General features: G+C 46.2%; 1 protein-coding gene across 1 annotated transcript in view; it reads left to right on the plus strand.

The window, feature by feature from the left end:
* The window catches only part of CDHR5 (cadherin related family member 5), a 32801-nt gene extending 14080 nt beyond the window's left edge, over positions 1-18721 (plus strand). The window contains exons 9-15 of the mRNA XM_006124870.4: positions 1587-1684; positions 3233-3439; positions 4961-5077; positions 7634-7706; positions 10109-10333; positions 16208-16359; positions 18121-18721. Of these exons, the coding sequence (XP_006124932.2) occupies positions 1587-1684; positions 3233-3439; positions 4961-5077; positions 7634-7706; positions 10109-10333; positions 16208-16359; positions 18121-18666 (1418 nt within the window). The 3' untranslated portion in view covers positions 18667-18721. The remainder of the gene's footprint in view (positions 1-1586; positions 1685-3232; positions 3440-4960; positions 5078-7633; positions 7707-10108; positions 10334-16207; positions 16360-18120) is intronic.
* The last annotated feature ends 237 nt before the right edge of the window (positions 18722-18958 follow it).

An 18958-nucleotide genomic window follows, 5' to 3' on the forward strand; every position in this document is an offset into this window, starting at 1 on the left:
CAAGGTGATGTATCACATAACAAAAGTAATTCCACACATGGACAGTGTGTGGCGGAGGTGGAGGTAGAGGAGGGGGGCTCAATCAGGGATAGAGCAGAGGGTTGCAGTGCAGGATGAAGGCTCTGGCTGGGGGTGCAAGCTCTGGGGTGGAGCCAGGGACGAGAGGTTCGGGGCGCAGGCTGTCCCAGGGAGTGAGGACTACCCCACCTCTCTCACTGCAGCAGCTCGGGGCAAGGTGAGATGTCCCTCTCCATGGCTGCTGCAGCTTCAGTGAACACCTCTGGGTGATGGGCAGGGCTGGGCTGGGGCCAAGGATGAGGGGTCTGTCCCCTGGCAGTAGAAGCTCTGGGTCTGGCATTGTGTCCGACTTGTTTCTTCTATCTCTCCCTGCTGTCCCCTGCACTTTGTAGCCCAGATGGGGCTGCCTGGGGGAGAGTTGGGCTCTAACTTGCCTCTCCCCCTCACCCCAGGGACCCCCACCCAACCCCTCCTATCCCTCCTTTCTCTTCACTGACCCCCATCTCCCACCCACCTCTTATTCTCCCCATCAAGCCCCCCAGCTCATCTTCCCCACATTCTCGAGAGGAGGTACCTGATGAGTGGAGCCGTGCTGTGCGGCTCCAGTAATTAGATGCACAGCGGTAATTAGATGCACAGTCCTCCACAGCATCCTGCATGGCCACTCAGATGCTCACCCTACAGGGAATGCTGCTGTATACCCATAAGGCCATACAGAACGAAGTAGGGAACATCACACTGGCAGTGAGCAATGTGTCCCACTGGTGTCATAAAAATCTCTCTATTGCTTCTCAAGGCATCATTAAGACATGGGACAGGGACCCAGGAAATCAAGGGTCAACTCCTGGCTCAGCCCACAAACTTGTTGGGTGATCCTAGCCATGTCATTTAGTCTCTGTGCTTCAGTTCTCCCCTTCTCATAAGTAAAGGTTTACACTAGATCCGGCAGCTCAGCTTATGGTACACCACTTCAGCTACATAGAATAACATAGCTGAAGTTGGCTTACTTTAAGTTGAGCTCTGTGGTTTCCCTTACTCCTTGCAGGAGCAAGAGTACCGGATGCCAGCAGAGGCACCCTCTGAATTTGATTTAGCTTGTCTTAACTAGACTCACTAAATCAAACTCCAGAAGATTGATCACAACAATCTTCCATGGAGCACACCTACTTTATCCTTTTAGATTGTAAACTCTTTGAGCTAGGGACTAGCTATTACTTTGTTTTTTATGCACTAACAAAGGGACTCATCGTATCAGGTGAGGCTACTAAGTGCTCCTGTGACAGAAATAAATAAGAACCATTGCTCTCCTACCTCTTTCAGTCAGGCTTGCGTGTGTCTTCCTGTTGCTCTCCTAACACTGAATCCACACTTTGAGGTAGCACCGAGTCCATGTTGTGCACACCCAGTCATAAAGCCTGGCACAGGCAATAAAGAGATGTCATGTCATGTAACAGCTGAGGTGCAAAACACGGGAGCTACAGCAAAATCTATTAAAGCTCTAGATGCTTTAGCAAATGTCTTTCTCTTGGTCAATACTAGACCTAATTAACCTTCCCATTATTTTTTAGGAAACAAGGATGATATATTCTTACTGAATAGCGATACAGGGAATATAACTATGAACAAAGCAGCAAATACTTCAGATACATTCATTTTACAGATCATGGTAAGTCTGCTGACATCCCAGAACCCCAGATCTCAGCTCCAGAACTTCTGGCCTCCCAGGGCGACAATGACTTTACATTTGCTAAGTGCCCAGTGTTCGACAGGTGGCTGGAAACAGGTGTTATCCTGCCTCATTCCTACAAATAAAATTCTTGCCAGGACTTGCAGGGGGAATTTTGACCTGTGTAAAGATTCCTGGATTGTGCCATCCAATCAATGTTGGAAACAATTGTAACTGAAGAGCCATCCATTTGGGTTCAAATGATCTCTCTCTACATATAAAAAAAAATGTTCTTGCGGGACGACAGAGTGACGTCATCACATCACGTCCCGCAGGGAAAATTTTCCTCCCGCCCTCCCTCTTCTCTAAGCTGCATGGCCTCCTCCCTTCCTCTCCCTTCCCTGGTGCTCGGGGATGGGAGGGAGCTGGGGCTGCCGTGGCCCCAGCCCCAGCTCTCTGGGGTGGCCGAGAGACCATGGCTGGCATGGCCCCAGCCCCCTCCTGGTGGCTGGGGGGTTGGTACCGAGAGACCAGACCTGCAGCTGGGGGAGTCAGGGAGAGACCGGGGCTAGTGTAGCCCTAGCCATTCCTGTCGGCCGGGGGTGGGGGAAGAGCCAGAGCTGCCTACCCTCAAAGACAGGGGGTTGGCAAGCATAGCAAACAGGGGGCACAGCCCTCTATTCATCATTTAACAGAAAGGACTAATGCTGGACTTCAGCACAGTCCATGTTTGTACAAAAGCAATTATTTAATCAGCCCATATTAGAAACTTGTTTTCCATTTAGAACATAATCAAAAGAAAGTTAAGAGTTCTAAACCATTTTTGGGAGGAAATATGGGCAGCGCGTTAGATGATCAGGATGCTGGTGGAAGTGCCTTGATTTGGCACAGCTGTGTCTGCTGCTTTGAGTCATCCTACCCATGTAACATTTTGCATTTCCATTGCCCTGGGCATTGAAGAACTGAAAGTGTTTTACAAACTGAATTAACGACAAAGAGTCCTGTAGCACTTTATAGACTAACAGATGTATTGGAGCATAAGCTTTCGTGGGCAAAGACCCACTTCCTCAGATGCATGTAGTGGAAATTTCCACTACATGCATCTGAGGAAGTGGGTCTTTGCCCACAAAAGCTTATGCTCCAATACATCTGTTAGTCTATAAAGTGCTACAGGACTCCTTGTCGCTTTTGCAGATCCAAACTAACACGGCTACCCCTCTGATGATTAACTTAATTCAGTTTAAGTAAGTGAATTAAGCCTCAAGCCCCAAATATGTGAGGTGGGAAATTTTTAGAAGGTTGAGAGATTTGTTCAAGATCACAGAGAAAGCCAGTAGTAGATCCAGGACTAGAACAGAGCAGCTCTAAGCATCAGTCTCCTGCTCTAAAAGTCAATTGCGTCCTTTCTCAGCCTCCCTTTATGGACCTGATCCAAAGCCCATTTGCTCAATAGATAGAATCCCTTTGACTTCTGTGGGTCTGGCCCCACGTCTTCTTATGTCTCATAACAGCAATAGTGGTGCTTCTGTATGGTCTCTTTCGCCGTAGGCCACCCAAGCCAACAACGTACAGAAATACTCCTTAACCACAGTTGAGATCAAGGTCATCATTAAAAGTAGCTTCGCACCGCTCTTTGTAAGCCCCAGCTACACAGGGACGGTATCTGCTGGGCTGGCCACACTCAGTCTGGTCATGGAGCCTGGAGCACCTTCCAAACCTCTGAAGATCTTTGCGGCTGATGACGACTTCCCTAATGTAAGGAACTGGAAGGGCCTGGGGCTTCATGCGTGGGGCTGGATTGGGGGTGGAGGATGGGAGAGAGACACACAGACATCTCTGGAGCATTTGTTAGCAAGCACCCCTGACCATTCCAGGTCAGAGCCTCTGCTTTGCTTCCACCCTCTAAGAGCCCGGTCGTCATCCTGCCCCTCTCACACAGCACCAGGTGGGCAAGTTGACGAGTTTAGCCTTTTCCGTGCACAGCTGATGCTTCCCACATTCCACACACCATGATTCAGAACCTCCACATTCACTGAGACCTGGGTGGATAAAACTCTTCCTATTAGAAGCCAAAGAACATGACTTGACTGGCAACCGGGTCAAGCCTATAGGAAGCTGCTGGTGGCATCCACGGAGACAGAGAAGCCCAGAAATCAGGATCTGTCAGCCTTCCAGCTTCACTGTAAGACCCCTCATTCACTCAGACACTGCAGGGAGGCTCAGCTGGAGGAGCCATAACTGCTAGGAGCAAGAGAGGACAGGTATTTATCTGTCTGCAGTGGCATGAACAATGCTAGATAGGAGTCTCCAGCCAGGTGTCCTAAGTTCTCCCCTTCTCCTTACCCTGTAAGTCCAAATAAATGGGCTACTTGGGCTCCACTGCCTGTCACTGCTTCTTGGCCCCTTCCTCACCCCTCCCCCAGCTCCCGTTTCTTCTCTACTGCCTCCTTCCAGCAAGCTCTAGGGTTGCCAGGTGTCCGGTTTTGAACCAGACAGTCCAGTATTTGAGCTTTCTGTTCAGGAAACAAAGTGAGAAAATAGAAATTAGGAAAATAGAAATGTCCGATATTTTCTAAATAAGATGGAATGTAGATTGTGATGTAATGTCAAGTGCGTCCGGTATTTTTGTTGAAACATCTGGCAACCCTAACAGGCTTCCTATACTCCCATTGCCTTCCCTCGGGGATCTGCTGGCTCTTTCCAGGTCCTATCTTAGGCTCCCCCATAGAAACCTACCCTTCTCCCTGTCAGTTTTCCAGCCTGACTCCCTCAGGTCCTTCCTGGAGAGGGGCCTGCCCTTGTTCCTCTCTCCAATTCCTCCTCTCCAGAGTGAATTCACAGCTCCATTTAAATGGTTCTGGTTCGGAGGCTCCACAGCTGGGGTCTGACACTGTAATTAAGCTCCATCACCACCAGCTGAGCTCACTCATTCACTGCCTCACCAGAGTGGCTGAAGGGCAGCTCAGCCTGGCTTGCTTTAAAAGGCTGGCCAGCCTGTGCTAGCAACAGGACCTATTAGTGCAATGACATTGTATAGAGATACAGCAACAATCACCACAGTCCAGAAGCCCAGCATGGGGTTTATGCAACATTTTTGTCTCCCTTAAACCTTCCAAAGCTGCTTCAGTTGTGCTGGCTCTCTGCACAGGAATGAATTCTTTCCCGAGGGAACCATTTTCTAGGAGGAAGGATTTCCCTCGCTGTTATGGGCAACAATTTCCGTGAATACAGCCAATGCAGCCAATGCAGACATTTAACTCACTTTAACTTTTCCAGAAAGTCAATCCTCAAATCGTATACAACATTAAAAACAGCAGCGATTTCACCGTAACCAGAGACGGACTTGTCCTGACGAACACAATGCTGCCGTCAGCTACAACTATCACAATGTTGGTATGTCAGCTTTCCTGCTAGGCAGAGGATAGTAACTTGTATTATAGGAGCTCCTGGAGTACCTGGGGTTCATGATATGGGCTAGACCCAGCTTAAAAAATTACAACCCTCACCCCAGAGACCCTATAAGAGAAACATATTATGAGACAACACCTGGGGGAGCTGGGAGGTTAAGGTAACAGTGATCATAGAGCTAACTTGCCTGAGAAGTATCTACTAGAGCCAGTCAAGAAATGGGGTTTCCCTCTTGCCTGTGGAAATTTTCAGTGAAGACACACACACAAAATAGTTTTCCAGAGTTTTTCAGCAGAAAACTTCAGCTTTTCACAAAATAACCACAACTAAAAAGCAGAAAATTTTCCATTTTCCAAAGCAGATAAAACAAATTTAAAAGAAATCAGACATTTTTCACAAAAATGTTTTGTTTAGTCAAAAATCCAAATTTCAGTAAAGAAAAAAAAAATCAAGAGAAAGATTTCAAATCAGCTCCCCTGCCTACTAATCATTGCAAACCTGATGTTCCACATGCATAGAATTTAATGACAAGAACACAAACTCTGTCTTCTTGAGAGAATTTAGGGTCCTGCTAAAAGGCAGACTGTGCAATTAACACCATTAGAACTGCCCTGTGAGGGTATGGGCCAGGTCTTGTTGGGAAGGTGAAATACTAAGGCACTCCTCCTTGGCTGTGTCACGTTCCAACAGCTGAGGATCTGGCACTTAATATTTTAAGTTATTTGGAACAGTAACAACGCTAAGAGCTCTCATTTGTGTAGCATTTTTCCTCTGAGCTGTATCCCCCAAAACACTTCCACAACAATAATAGTAAATTGCTTTTTAACTTGGCTGTCACCATGAATCTACTGAGAGATGAGAAGGGCGGGCGACCTTCCTAGTCTTGGACCACTTTCTTTTTAAATGCACAGCATAGACACCATTTAAAATGCAAGTGACCAAATTGCACAAACTAGATTTGCCCCATACTAGTGTGCCTCAAAGTCAATTGTCCATGGAGTTTCCATTTGCACATCCAAACAATGGTGCACACAGAAGGGTTCACAGAGAGGGGCAATGTTTCTTAAAATTATGTCTCTTGTGTGTCTAAGGAAGGCAGGTCACCAGTGATTTAACTGGGAGCTATGTCCAAAGGGACTGATGAGAGATAAAGACTGTTAGCGATATGCAGCTGCTGTTGTGAACAGGGCCACCAATAAAGCCTTTTATTCGCCCTACTCATGAAGCAAGAAAGGTGACTTACACCTTTGAGTCTTCTTAAAGAATAGGCCTTTTTTGTCACATTGTGCATCCTCCCTCCAGTGCCGGATTGTTCCCTGCTGCATTTCTGGAGGAAGTACGCTCTAGGGCACTTGTTTTCAAACTTTTTTTTCTTATGACCCAGTTGAAAAAAATTGTCAATACCCATGACCCAGCATAATTATATCTTTTGACTAGAGTGCAGGCTCCAGGGTAGGGTCGCAGGCAGGAGGGGTTGACAGTGCGGGGGAGGCAAAGGCTTTGCCTGAGGGTGTGAGCTCTGGGGTTGGGCCAGAGATGAGGGGTTAGGGTGCAGACTTGGGGGGTTCAGTATGTAGGTGGAGATTCTGGACTGCGGCATGGGGGTGAAATACAGGGGGTGCAGGCTTTGTCTGGGCGTGCAGGCTATGGGACGGGGCCAAGGATGAGGTGTTTAGGGTGCAGGAAGGGTTTGGAGGGGCTCATGGCTGGGACAGGGGATTGTGGGGGCAAAGGCTTACCTCTGGTAGCTCCTGGTCAGTGATGCAGTGGGATGGTAAGGCAGGCTCCCTGCCTGTGCTGGCACAGTGGACCACACTGCACCCTGGAAGTGGCCAGCTGCAGGTCCAGCTTCACAGGCCACCCCTACCCCAAGCTCTGGCTCCACATTCCCATTGTCTGGTTCCTGGTTTGTCACCAGGCACTGCCAAGTAAAAATGGACGGAGCTCATTTTGGGCTTATTTTGAAATCGGATCGGCTTCATTTTTTTGGTTTGGTTTGCTTTTTTATCTTGTGAGAGTCACCTACTCACCTCCACCTAGGAGCCAATCCTGCTGCTGACAGCTTCCAGAGTGCAACGTAGCCCACAGTGCCAGGACAGGCAGGAAGCCAGCCTTAGCTTGCCCGCTGACCACTGGGTCATGCTACAGCGAGGCAACCCAGAGCCTGTGTTTCCATGACCCAGTACTGGATCGTGAACCGTACTTTGAAAATCACTGGTCTAGGGTTGCGAGCACTGGAGTAGAAGACAAGTGGTCTGAGTTCTGATTCTAGCTCTGCCAGACGTCCTGTCTGAATTTGGACAAGTTATTTTACCCCTTCATGCTTCAGAGTGTCCATCTATAAGGTGGCAGAGAGAATGCTTCCCCTCTTCACAGTTGCAAAGTATGTCACAAAATTGGTACAGAGTATGTACAATGCTCCGAGTTCCTCAAGCAGAGGAGCTGTGTTATTGAGACTTGGGTATTATTGCTTCAGGGAATGTTTGGTGAATAAACAACCAAACAAGCAACTAAGATCATCTCTTTCTCATGTCTGCATAGGCTACTGCTATGGATGAGGAGAGCCTGCAGGAGGCAAATACTATGATTACTGTGGAGGTCACGCCTTCCAGAGGTACGTACCTTGGGCATCCAGTTGTTGTCTAGTTCCCAAATGAGATATTTTACATTACCCTGGGTGATTTAAAGAACACAGATCATGCACTAGAAACCATGGTCTCAATTCAAAGCCTGTTGATATCAATGGGAGGCTGTATTCTACTCTCCAGCTAGAATGGGATGAAGCACTCTAAGGCTGGGTCTATATTAAAGGAGAAGGTTGAATCAAGATATGTAACTTCAGCTACATTAATTATGTAGCTGGAGTTGACATATCTTGTTTCAAGTCCCCCCCCCCCCATTCCCACAGCAAGAGGCCAAAGGGAGCAATCACTCGCATAGGCCTCCCTCATTCCTAACGGCCACTGATGGGGACACCCTCTGAGTTCGATTTAGCAGGTCTTAACTAGACCCAGAAAATCACATTCCAGAAGATCGATTGCACCAATGTTGATCTTCCACTTAGTGAAGACATGGCGTAAGTGTATCCTTAAGACACTCACAGCAACCGTTGTGCACTCTCAATCTCCCTCCACCCAAATTGCGAAGGATTTAGCCTTTACCATCTCACTTTTCTTTTCCAAGGTTTTTATTCATGCGATTAGAGCTGGGATCATCTAATGCTTCATTTTCTCTGTCAGAATGAAGAAGGGTTCTGAATCTTAATGCAGACCAGAGACACAAGGGCAGCTTGCTAAGAAGTTTTCCCTAGTTTGCTAAAAAGGAGCAGATAGCAGCTGCTTTTATCTTTAAAAGGAGAGAGAAGGCCAACAGGTCCCAGGGTACAGTGAGTGCTTTGTCTTGATCTCAGCAACCTCCCACTTAGGTCAAGATGGAACATTAACTTCTTGACCGTCAGCTCTTACCAATGCTGAGCTGTGACTCATGCAGAATAGAGTAGACAAAGCGCAAGGCATAGAACTCTTCACATGACCCCCTGACTGTCACAGAGCCTCTTTGCAGCGCGGTAGTTTGTGCCTTCCATACTTGTTAAGCAATTGTTGTTGGATAGAACTTACAAGTCAATCAGATTTGAAGCTTGCAGAAGAGCTCCTTATACTTTGCACAAAGACAGACCAGTCTTGAATAATAGCACATTCCTTAAGGAGGGGCTCATTGCAGGGGGCCAAGAGAGGGAGGGGTGCAGGAGTCAGGGCAGAGCAGGACAGAGGGACCACCTACCCACTCCGTTAACCAGCAACATGCAGAGCCCTGTCTGCAGCTGGCCACTGTCTTACTGATGCAACTGTCCACAGTTGTCGCTCTGCAGTACAGTATAGCTGTCTCCTGCACTCGCTACTCCTAGTGGTCACTGTGAGTATCATGTCCCTCCTCTCTGCCCCCTCCCTTTCTATGTTCTGGAAAACAGTCCCATCCCCAGTATTTCCCATTTTCCTGGCACAACAAACCCTGACCTTACTTTGAGTTAGGGTGAGAGAAAGTTGAAGACTAAATTTGGTGGCTCTAGTTTTCACCATTAAGGACGTTGCAGTTGATATCCTGCATTACCTCACCTCTTTAAAAATATTTGGACAGCACCAGTGAATAGGTACTTAGACATGCACACAAAGATATGACAGGCCACATGGTCAAAGATCTTCCTGGCACATGTGCTATTTTTATGACACAACCATATGTGTGGACAAACACCTGCAGCTTCACATGCAGACAGGTATTTGCATGTGCAAAAACAAGGAAACACATACAGAAGGCATACCTGTATGAATGCAGATTTGCCTGCACTCAAAAAAACATTGCTGATATGTTTTGGAAGCCTTTCTAAAATATAGCTTCACGAGTCTCCTGCTGATTAAGATTTATGCCAGTCCTAGACTTGGGTAAATTTAAAATTCTGGCTATTCATAAACAATTCCACTTTAAAAGAGTTGAAGGGAGGGAGAAATGTTAGCTCTGTCTCCAGCCAGTAGAGCTCTTACCCTTCTCTGTTATTTATACTGAAACTAGGTGGCTTCTTGCATCAATCACCTGATTTATTTTTGCTCTATTCAGATTAATACGGGTTGAACTTCTCTTGTCCAGAACTATCTTATCCAGAAACATCTGTCATCCATAATGATTTTAGTTAGCTGGATGACCACTTTTTATGGGTGTGGCCAAGTTTCCCACGGCCCTATAAAGTTTGTTTACAGCCACCAGTCCTAGTTCTCAGTGTTCTGTGCTGTTATTTAGCTCTATTTTACCAATAAATGTCCTCTAAAAGCACAATAAGCAATGGAAGTGTTGGTAATGCTGCAGAAAACACCAGAAAACACTCTCGCTCTGAACCAGTCTGGTCCCAAGTGTGCCGGACAAGAGAGGTTCACCTGTAATGTTTTGCCATTGTCAAAAATAAAGTAATGTGAAATTGTAGCTAAGAAGTTAACCAACATCACCTGGGGGCACCTCTTGGGTCTCTAGGTACAACTCCTCCTCCTATACCTACCACCATCACCACCACCTCTGCTGTTGCTGCTGGGACAGGAACCACCACTCCAAAACCTTCAGGTTCATCGTTAGCCTCGTCCCCTGGAGCAATTAACACAGCCTCTACAGCCAGCTCAGGACCCACAAAGTCCCCTTCTTCAGTGAACATGACAACCAATAATGCTGGCATCTCTGGGACCACTGGAAAGCCTGTGACAGGTACTCCCTCGGGCTCACTTATCCCTCCTCTTGTAACCACAATGAAGCCTGTGACCACAAGGACTTCTACCGCCGCAGTATCCAGCATGCATCCAGTGGGGCCTTCAGAATCTGGAACCACCAAGTCCCCCATAACAGGAACAAACCCAGCACCAGGTGAAACGGTTCAATCCACTACTCTGCCATCTTCCCCGTCTGTTGGGCCCAGCTCTCTTCTTACGTCAACTCCAGTAGCAAGCAGATCTCCGAGGCCATCAGACCCTGTGTCTTCTCAAATATCCTCCACAAACACTCAGACAGGTAGATGTGTGCCCTACTCAGAATCAAGGCTTCCTCGCCCCTCTCCTATCTGCACTCAGCAAATTCAATTTTGTTCTCACTGTTTCTGATTTGTCCTTATGAATGGAAGAGGCTTCCAAGGAAACCCCTAAGAACTTCTGCAGAATTGGTGACTCAGCAGGACTCAGCATGTCCTGGGGAAAGCTCAATCTGGATAATTAATTTTTAGTGCCTAACTAAAATCCCAGTGCAGCTTTTACCAGCTACAGCATTATTCTTCACTTCCTGGTCTCAAATGTTGCACAGGATTGCCCCATGCTGGTAAACTTCCACATTAGTGAGATCGCTTCATTTCAGTGCTGGAGAAATGGACCCCTGTTCTACGTAGTTGTAAAATGCTTTAGAAGTCTTTCAGACAAAACATGCTAGACAGATTGTGACTTTAGGAAGGGCCCTTTGAAGAACATTGGGTGTAAAGTGTTCCACCCCACGTGAAGCCATGAAGGGCACTGTGGCTCAGAGACCCTGCTCCAATTCACAACTCTACTAATACTCAAGCGGGTAGCGCTTCATTGCTACTGGCCAGAGCTGTTCTGAGAAACTTGGATGAAACCATATTCTGTCAGAACATTCAGTTCTGTAGAAATAAAAACACTTTGATTTTGCTAGAATTTCATGTCAGAAGGGGGGAAGAGAGGAGAGAGAGAAAAACAGTTCTGACATTGTCCAAACATCCCATTTTGACATTTTTGGAATACAATATTTTGATATTTTTGTTTTGAAACTTTCCATTTTGAATTTTTAAAATTTTATATTATATTATCTATATTGCTCCTTACTAGTAATGTAGTCTGTATTTTTAATATTTAATAATTTTTTGTTTGAAACGTGGTAAATGTTTTTGTGAAAAATTCAATTCGGCTGGTTTTGGAAATAGAACCATTTTTGGTTTCTGAAAAAAAAATCAACAAGAAGTTTATTGAAAGTTTGCACTTTAAGATTTTCAGTTTTCTGTAAAGTTTCAGTTTCTCATTTTTTGGTTTTCAGCATCTTGGAGTAAAGAACGACTAGAGATTTTTTATAAATGGTGCCACAATGATTATAGGATAGATTCTAGCAGATCCTACTTTCATGCCAGCACTGTCAAATAGCTGAATGGCTCAACTTGCTCAGTGTACCAGAACCCATCCTAAACCTCACAAACTGAAGACTTTTTGCCCTGGATAAGTCAGGTAGCATGTCCTCCACTGGACAGGGACTTCTTTTTTATGCTCTATTCTATTCAGTGGTTTTGGAGCACTGAAAATCCACAGCTTATCCAAGGATTCTCTCACCGCTACTAGCCTGCTGACCACTGTGTCCTAGTTTTAACGAGTGTAATGACGTCTCTTTGCAGACTTACTTCTTTGGAGGCCAGTTGCTTTGTCAGTGGCTTCATCAGAGCTAAAACTCAGCAGAGATCTCACAGGCAGCACATGCAGATGATTTTCTAACTTCAGACTGTCCTTTAGGTGCCTAACATCCTTGCGTTCTGTTAAAATGCTCGGCAAGGCCTCTGGTGACTGTTCTTCCTCCTCTTTCACATGGACGATATTTGTATTGCAATCAAATTCAGGCCTTGACCTGCCCCGCAACCTAGCAGCGGCTGGTGCTACTGTGCATCAAGTACTGAAGACTCCACATGATACTGAAGACTCCACATGATACCCATGACACCAGAGAAGTTTTCTTATCAATAGCCAACATTTGCCCACTTTTCTGAGAACTGTTTCACTGTGTGACATCACCAGGACGGGGTCACATTTTTCCAATCTGATGTTGCTGTTTCACAGTTGAGGGGATTACACTCCAGCTGGCCTCACAATCCAGCTGGAATCAAATTGGTCATTGAGCTAATTGCATAGTCGCAAATATGGCAGTTGAATAACTGGCAGCCTTCATCTGCAATGCACATACACACAGAGTCCTTGGATTGGCTGACGTCACACTGCAGATATACTCTTTTTCTTTGGAAGCCTCTTCCACCTTCAATCACTGCATAGGCTGCTGATTCTTGCTTTCTAAGGTCGCTATAGCTCTGGGACAGAGTGGATCTATTTCCTCACAATCCTTGAAACATTTCCCATTGGCTGGGCAATTTCTTTTTTCTTTGCATGTTGCATTTCATGGTGCATACACTGGACAAGGAGGTCTATGTTTTCATTCAGTCTGTCTCTGTCCTGCTTCTGGGTGTCTTTATTTTGTCTGTACCAATGGCTATCACTGTTTTGATCTTTTCCCTGGACAGTTCAGTTGCTTTTGCTATTTGAAAGCATTTCTTTAGAGTTAGTCTGTTTCCCTCCACAATCTCTCCTGTAAATTGGAATCAGGTTTCTCATAAATGACCTTGTCTCTAAATTAAGGAGTCCCTAATGACTCCAAAGTTACATGTGGATGCCGGAGTTCTCAGCTCTGTAATGTATGTATTCTCTCTTCAGCTGCAAAGAGGTAGTTTTGGTTTTTTTTAAAGTTTTATCTGTTTTTCCCCATAGTTATCTTCCCTGGTCAGCTCTTCATAGAACTCAGTTCTTGCTTTCACTGCTTCCCTGCTCATGCAAAGATTTGTATGTGAAAATCTAGCATTCCCAGTTGGAGGAGTCCTCCCATGCTACCCTGCTGTTCTGTTTCTAGGAGCTGCTTTGTTTGCCTTCTTTGCTGTGGGTCTCACTAGATTGACTGCATCTCATATCATGTACTATGTTCTGGGTAACAATGTGAGAGGAGTTCTTGTGTTTAAAACTAAGCTGGCTCTTTAGTAAGAGATCTAGCTGCAGCACCTCTGCCAATGGCATTCTAGCCATGTGCACACAAACTGGGTTCTTGGTGCCTCCAAGAGTGGGTATTTTAAATTCTTCCCTCCTGCAACCTGTGCTTCTTTCTCCAAGATCCAGGCTCGAATGGGTACCTCTATTTTTGAATGCCCACAGTTAGCTTGATGGGGCCTTATTTTCAGAAATGCAGAGCACCTTCTGCTCCCAGTGACTTCAGAGGGAGTTGCAGCCTCTCTGAGGAGGGAAAACACACAGACACAGACACAAAATGCAGGACAATGTAGCACTTTAAAGACTAACAAGATGATGAGACACAGTTATTAAGAGTGGATTAGATACCCAGATTTGAAAATTTTGGCCTAGACATTGTCAAATTGAAAAACCAGAAACTAATGTACCCAACCATAGATGCAATTTTTGAAAATTTGGCCCTTGCCATCTATTTATCAAACACAACACTGGCAATGAAATGGTTTCACCACTCTATTATAAATAGGCTGGCAGGGGGTTCTTAATGTGGCCAAACTATTGCACCATTTTACTATATACGCAGTATATTACAGAGGGCCTGACTAGCACATTCAAAGGTAAGGAGGGATAGGCAAAGAGGAATTTGCTGTGTCTAATTGCTCTGATTCCTATCCCAGGCTGTTCTTTGGTGTCAAGGGATTTGCATGCTAAGAGCCAGAGTATACTTTAAGTGTCTGGTCCAAAGGCCACTGAAAAAGTCAATGGAACAATTACATTTTAAGAATACTCATGGAATACTTATGAAAATTGATGCTGAATGGGAACTTTAATTTCTAGGACACATGTACAAAAGGGAATAACTTAATACCCACTGAAGGCAGAAAGAGTTAAGAGGGGACGCTTGCATCAATTTCACAGACTGTATTTCCCATCCCTAATCATGTTATCAAACACAATTAAGTAGTAAAACGTCATGGAAGTGCCAGTCCTTCGCTACCATGTTAATAATAAACTGTTGGAGCTGTCAACAGCCCAGGTAACATTCAAATTCCATTCAAAGTCTAGAATAAAGGCAAACACAAACCCCACTTAATTATCATGAAACTTTACAGAAGTTGGGTTCCAATTCAAAATGAGGATGGTGTAAGACACAAATATCCTTAGAGGGAAGCTAAATAGACAAATCCTCTGGAAGTGTATAATATTCAGGATGACCGGCTAGCATGTGTGAACAATCAGAGATGGAGTGGGGTATAATAGGCACAGATATAAAACAAAGCCCTGAATATCAGGGCTGTCTCTCATACCGTATCTCGGTTTTGATGTTGATCCTGGTAAGGGCGTCTTTTACCTGCTAAGTGATGAAAGCGTGACCTACCTGTACAGCCAGGAAAAGCTGGCAATTTGCAAAATCAGCGTAAAGACACATTCATCTATGAAGCATTAAACACACTTTAAAATAGTCTAAATGCAATTCTCAAGTCACTTTCCTCTATGCCTTTTGGCAGCATAGCAACAAGCATGATGACCAGCAGCGTGGTGTTTATCAGAGTGACAGATGTATTATGACACAATATGTCTGCCTGTTAATAGATAGGAGGGTAAAAGGTGCTTCTCAGACCCCTGGGACATCAGTGCAAATCGCCATGCAACAGGGATCAGAATGCTATTCTGGTCAAGTTTTTAGTTCATTTTTATTGGGCCCTAAATCTCTGAGCTAGAACACCGCACAAAGGATGCCTCATATTTTCCCCAAGAAAACCAAAAAGTGTTTTTTTCTGCCGATGGACATTTGTGAATCAAAAATTGTTACAAGATACAGGTCTGCTCTGGGAAACACCCGCTGGCCAGTTCATGCTGTTTGTTTGCTCATTCAGTCAGGGTGTGTCTACATGGCACCCAGAGCTCGAAATAAGCTACGCGATTTGAGCTACACAAATTGCACAGTTTATTTTGAGTTAATTTTGAAATAGCTTATCTCGAAATTTGGCGCTATCGACACAGCACTTATTTCGCTATTCTGAATCGTCCCTTACTCCTTGTGGAATGAGATTTACAGGGATGTCGGAATAGCGGGCCCGTTATATTTCGAAATAACAGGCGTGCTCAAAAGACACAGAATATCTATTTTGGGATCCCTCTGGTATCCGCTGCAGTGTAGACAGAGCCATACACAGTCAAGGCAGGAATAAGTAGGTATTGGGATGGAAACGGATCCTACTTGCTCTTTTAATCAATTGAAACTTAAAGCAATAAACTCCAACACAATCTGCCTGCCCACCACGGGTGCAAAGCGTTGCCTGGCACTGTACAGAACATGCCTCAGACCTATTTGCCAAGCCCTAGGTATTGATCCCCATAGCATTGGGCACCTCAGCCCCCACCCGATGCAGGGCCCATGATGAGGAGCTCAGATTAAGGACTGGCCACATTGGGGTTTAAATGTGATAAGCAAAATATCAACTCTGAATGTGATAAGCAAAAAACACAACACTGATGTCCCAGTCAGGCAATTCTTTCCCAGGACAAATCCACATTTGTGTAAATGGGAAATTCCCCTTTGTAAGACCCATTCTCTCTTTATTGATTGAAAGGTCTGGAGTCCCCTGAGGGGTGACTTCCAGAAGCCGATGCCTGGAGCACTGCACTGAAGTACACCTTGTCAGATTAAATGGTCCATGTCACCGCTTGCACTGAGCATGAGAGCATTTCCCTTGCTCTTAGAAAAGTGGGTTGCTCTCCTACAAGCCAGTCTTGCATTAGGCCAGGTAAGAATGATTCTGAGAAATGTAATATTTGTTTGTTTCCCTCGTAGACGTACGTACAGAATATTTGTATACTTCAGGGCACATGGCCGCTTTAGGTGTCCCATTGGCTGTATTGCTGGCAATGTGCTTACTGCTGCTTGGAATTATTATCTACAAGAATTATGGAACCACAATTAAGAGCATGGTTGGAAGAAACAAGGTTAGTGGTTAATTTATACCTAGTTCATTTCAGGGTTGCCTTAGAGCTTGGAAATGATATCCTGTCATAAGTGCGGACTTTTACTTTTCCCTGGGAGTGCTTCACCTGCCATTCTGCCCCTTCCCACACCCTCCTTAAGGTCCCCAACCATCCCACCACCCCATCTCCACCCTTTGTCCTTCTCCCCATCAGCTGATCAGCGCTGCTTCTCTCCATCAGCGGTGGCTGGTGGGTACTGAGCATCCCCTATTTTTTCAAGGGGTGCTGCAGCCCCAAAGCACTCACAGAGTCAGTGCCTATACATTTTGGGGTTAGAGAAAGAACCAGGGCGCTGGGATAGTCAAGTTCTATGTCCCGTTGTGAGAGAGCGACAAATTGCATGGGCCAGAATTTAAGAGTAGCACCGAGTTTGCAGGACTTCATTTTTGGGGAGCCAAACTTCAGACACTGTTACTGTCATTCGGATTTATACTGCCATAGCACGTGCAGGCTCCAGCCCAGTGCTATGCACTGTATAGATATAACGGAGGGAGGATCTCTGCCTCAGAATGTTCATCATCTAAGACAGGGGTGGGGAACCTACGGCCTGGGGACCGGGTGCAGCCCCCGACTTGCCTGGATCTGGCCCCTGAGGCTCAGGGCTGTCCCCACTCAACACTGGGGAGCCTGCGCTAGAGCTCCAGCTGTCCCGCCACCCCACCGCGGGGCTAGAGCACACAAAATCTACTAGCCTGGGCACCCTTAAGCTCTGGTGTACAAGGGGAACGTGGGGAGCAACTCTTTCCTTTTTGCTTCTCACTTCTCCCCGACTGACTTTTCTGTGGGTCAGCGGCACCTGACCCAAAAAAGGTTCCCTGCCCCAGATCAAAGAGGCCAAGATAATAGATGGATTCAAAGAGATGGGGGTGGGAAGCCATTGGGAACGTGAGGTGTTCAGAACTTGGGAAGTTAGGCTCCCCGTATCTAGAAGCACGGTACCCAGAAATGGAGGCTCTTAAAAAAGTCAGTGGCCTCTTTTGACAAGTTTGGCTTTAACTTCTTTGGGCTTCCATCTGCAAAATGGTGCTAATGCTTGTTACAGGAGCGTCAGGGGGCTAAATTCTCTAACGTTTGTAAAGCGAGAGCCCTGGCCGTGCAAAGTATTAGACGCACTCCTTATGGGTGTCCTGGAGACTCCTTGGGTGGTCATGTGACCCCCATCAAGAGCCTGCAATTCAGGTGACTGCTGAGAACAGCTGAGATGAGACACGCTGACCCAAGTCATGGCTTCCACAGGAACACATGGGACCCCACAAATGCTAACAAAGCCTCAAAACAGAATACTGGTGCTACTGGACATAAATGGGCAACAATGTCCTAATAATTCACCAGGCTACCAGGAACTTAAAAAAAAAAATCATTCTCCCTCAAGCTCTGATGGAAGGGAGGAGTCATCATGGGAGTGAGGCTGCCGTTGGTAGTTCACTTGACTGCCTTGCATGCTGCCCAGCCATCCTTAAACAAAGCAAGCCACTCTGACCCTGTCCCTTCCCCACAGAGTGTTTGGTTCAAGTTTTCAGGTGGCAGAAAGAGAGGAAGGGAATTACTGTTCTAAGTAACCACAGGGTATCATGTCCTTCTGGACAGCCCGATCCCCAGCTGACATCAGAGGTGCAATTCCACTGATGTCAGCAGAGCTGTGTCCAATCATTTAGCTCCCTTTTTGTCCCCCTCCCCCATTTCATTCTGCCCCCCTGTAACCATGAGACTTTTCTGCTCTAGCCATTCCCCAAGGATTCCTTTCGGGGTGTAAGTAACAACGGCTACCTAAGGGATGAAAATCTCAATGGGAGCATGAAAGACAGCGAGTCACTAAGAAGTGACACTTCAGAGGCAGCCACCCCTGTCATGCATCAGCAGCCAGACGGCTTCCCTCCTCTGGAGCCAGCAGTGGAAAGCAGCATCGCAACCACTTCTGCCGCCATCAAAGAGAGTGAGGGGGACAAAGAGGGCAAGGACACGGACAGCGATAAAGAAGTGAAATCGATCCTCACCAAGGACAGAAGGACAGCGGACGAGGGGTACAAAGCCGTGTGGTTTAAGGAGGATATCGATCCAGACACCAAGGATGATGTTGTGGTGATTGAAGACCAGGTTGAAGAGACAGACAGCGATGAAGATAACAGTGAGGGAGATGAGCAAAACAGTCTGCACAACGAGCCAGGTGTGTCCTTCATTCCTAAGAGAGTTCAGCTCCCAGCAAAAGATGCAAATCTCAGCCCAGGCCAGGATACAGACACGGGAGATGTACAAGACGACATTCTGTAATAGGCTGGCGAAGCAAGTGTCACCAGTCTGGAAACTGTGGGTAATCGCAAGCCACTTTTCTGGGGAAGAGTCCCACGTTCTTTGTGCTGTGAGAGACAGGCCTGCTAGCAAACAACGGTGGCCGGCAGATTTCACAAACATCTCTCGGTGATCCCCTCCTGCCTTCACAAGTACAGTAAACCGATTTTAACGCCAGACGAGACCAACAGGATCATTTATGTCTGACCTTCGTTACACAGACCATACCGCTTCTCTCAGTAATGCCTGCACTGGGCCCATTAACTTGGGGTTA

This window comes from Pelodiscus sinensis, chromosome 4 (assembly GCF_049634645.1).
Source record: "Pelodiscus sinensis isolate JC-2024 chromosome 4, ASM4963464v1, whole genome shotgun sequence".
In the NCBI taxonomy this organism is placed as follows: Eukaryota; Metazoa; Chordata; order Testudines; family Trionychidae; genus Pelodiscus; species Pelodiscus sinensis.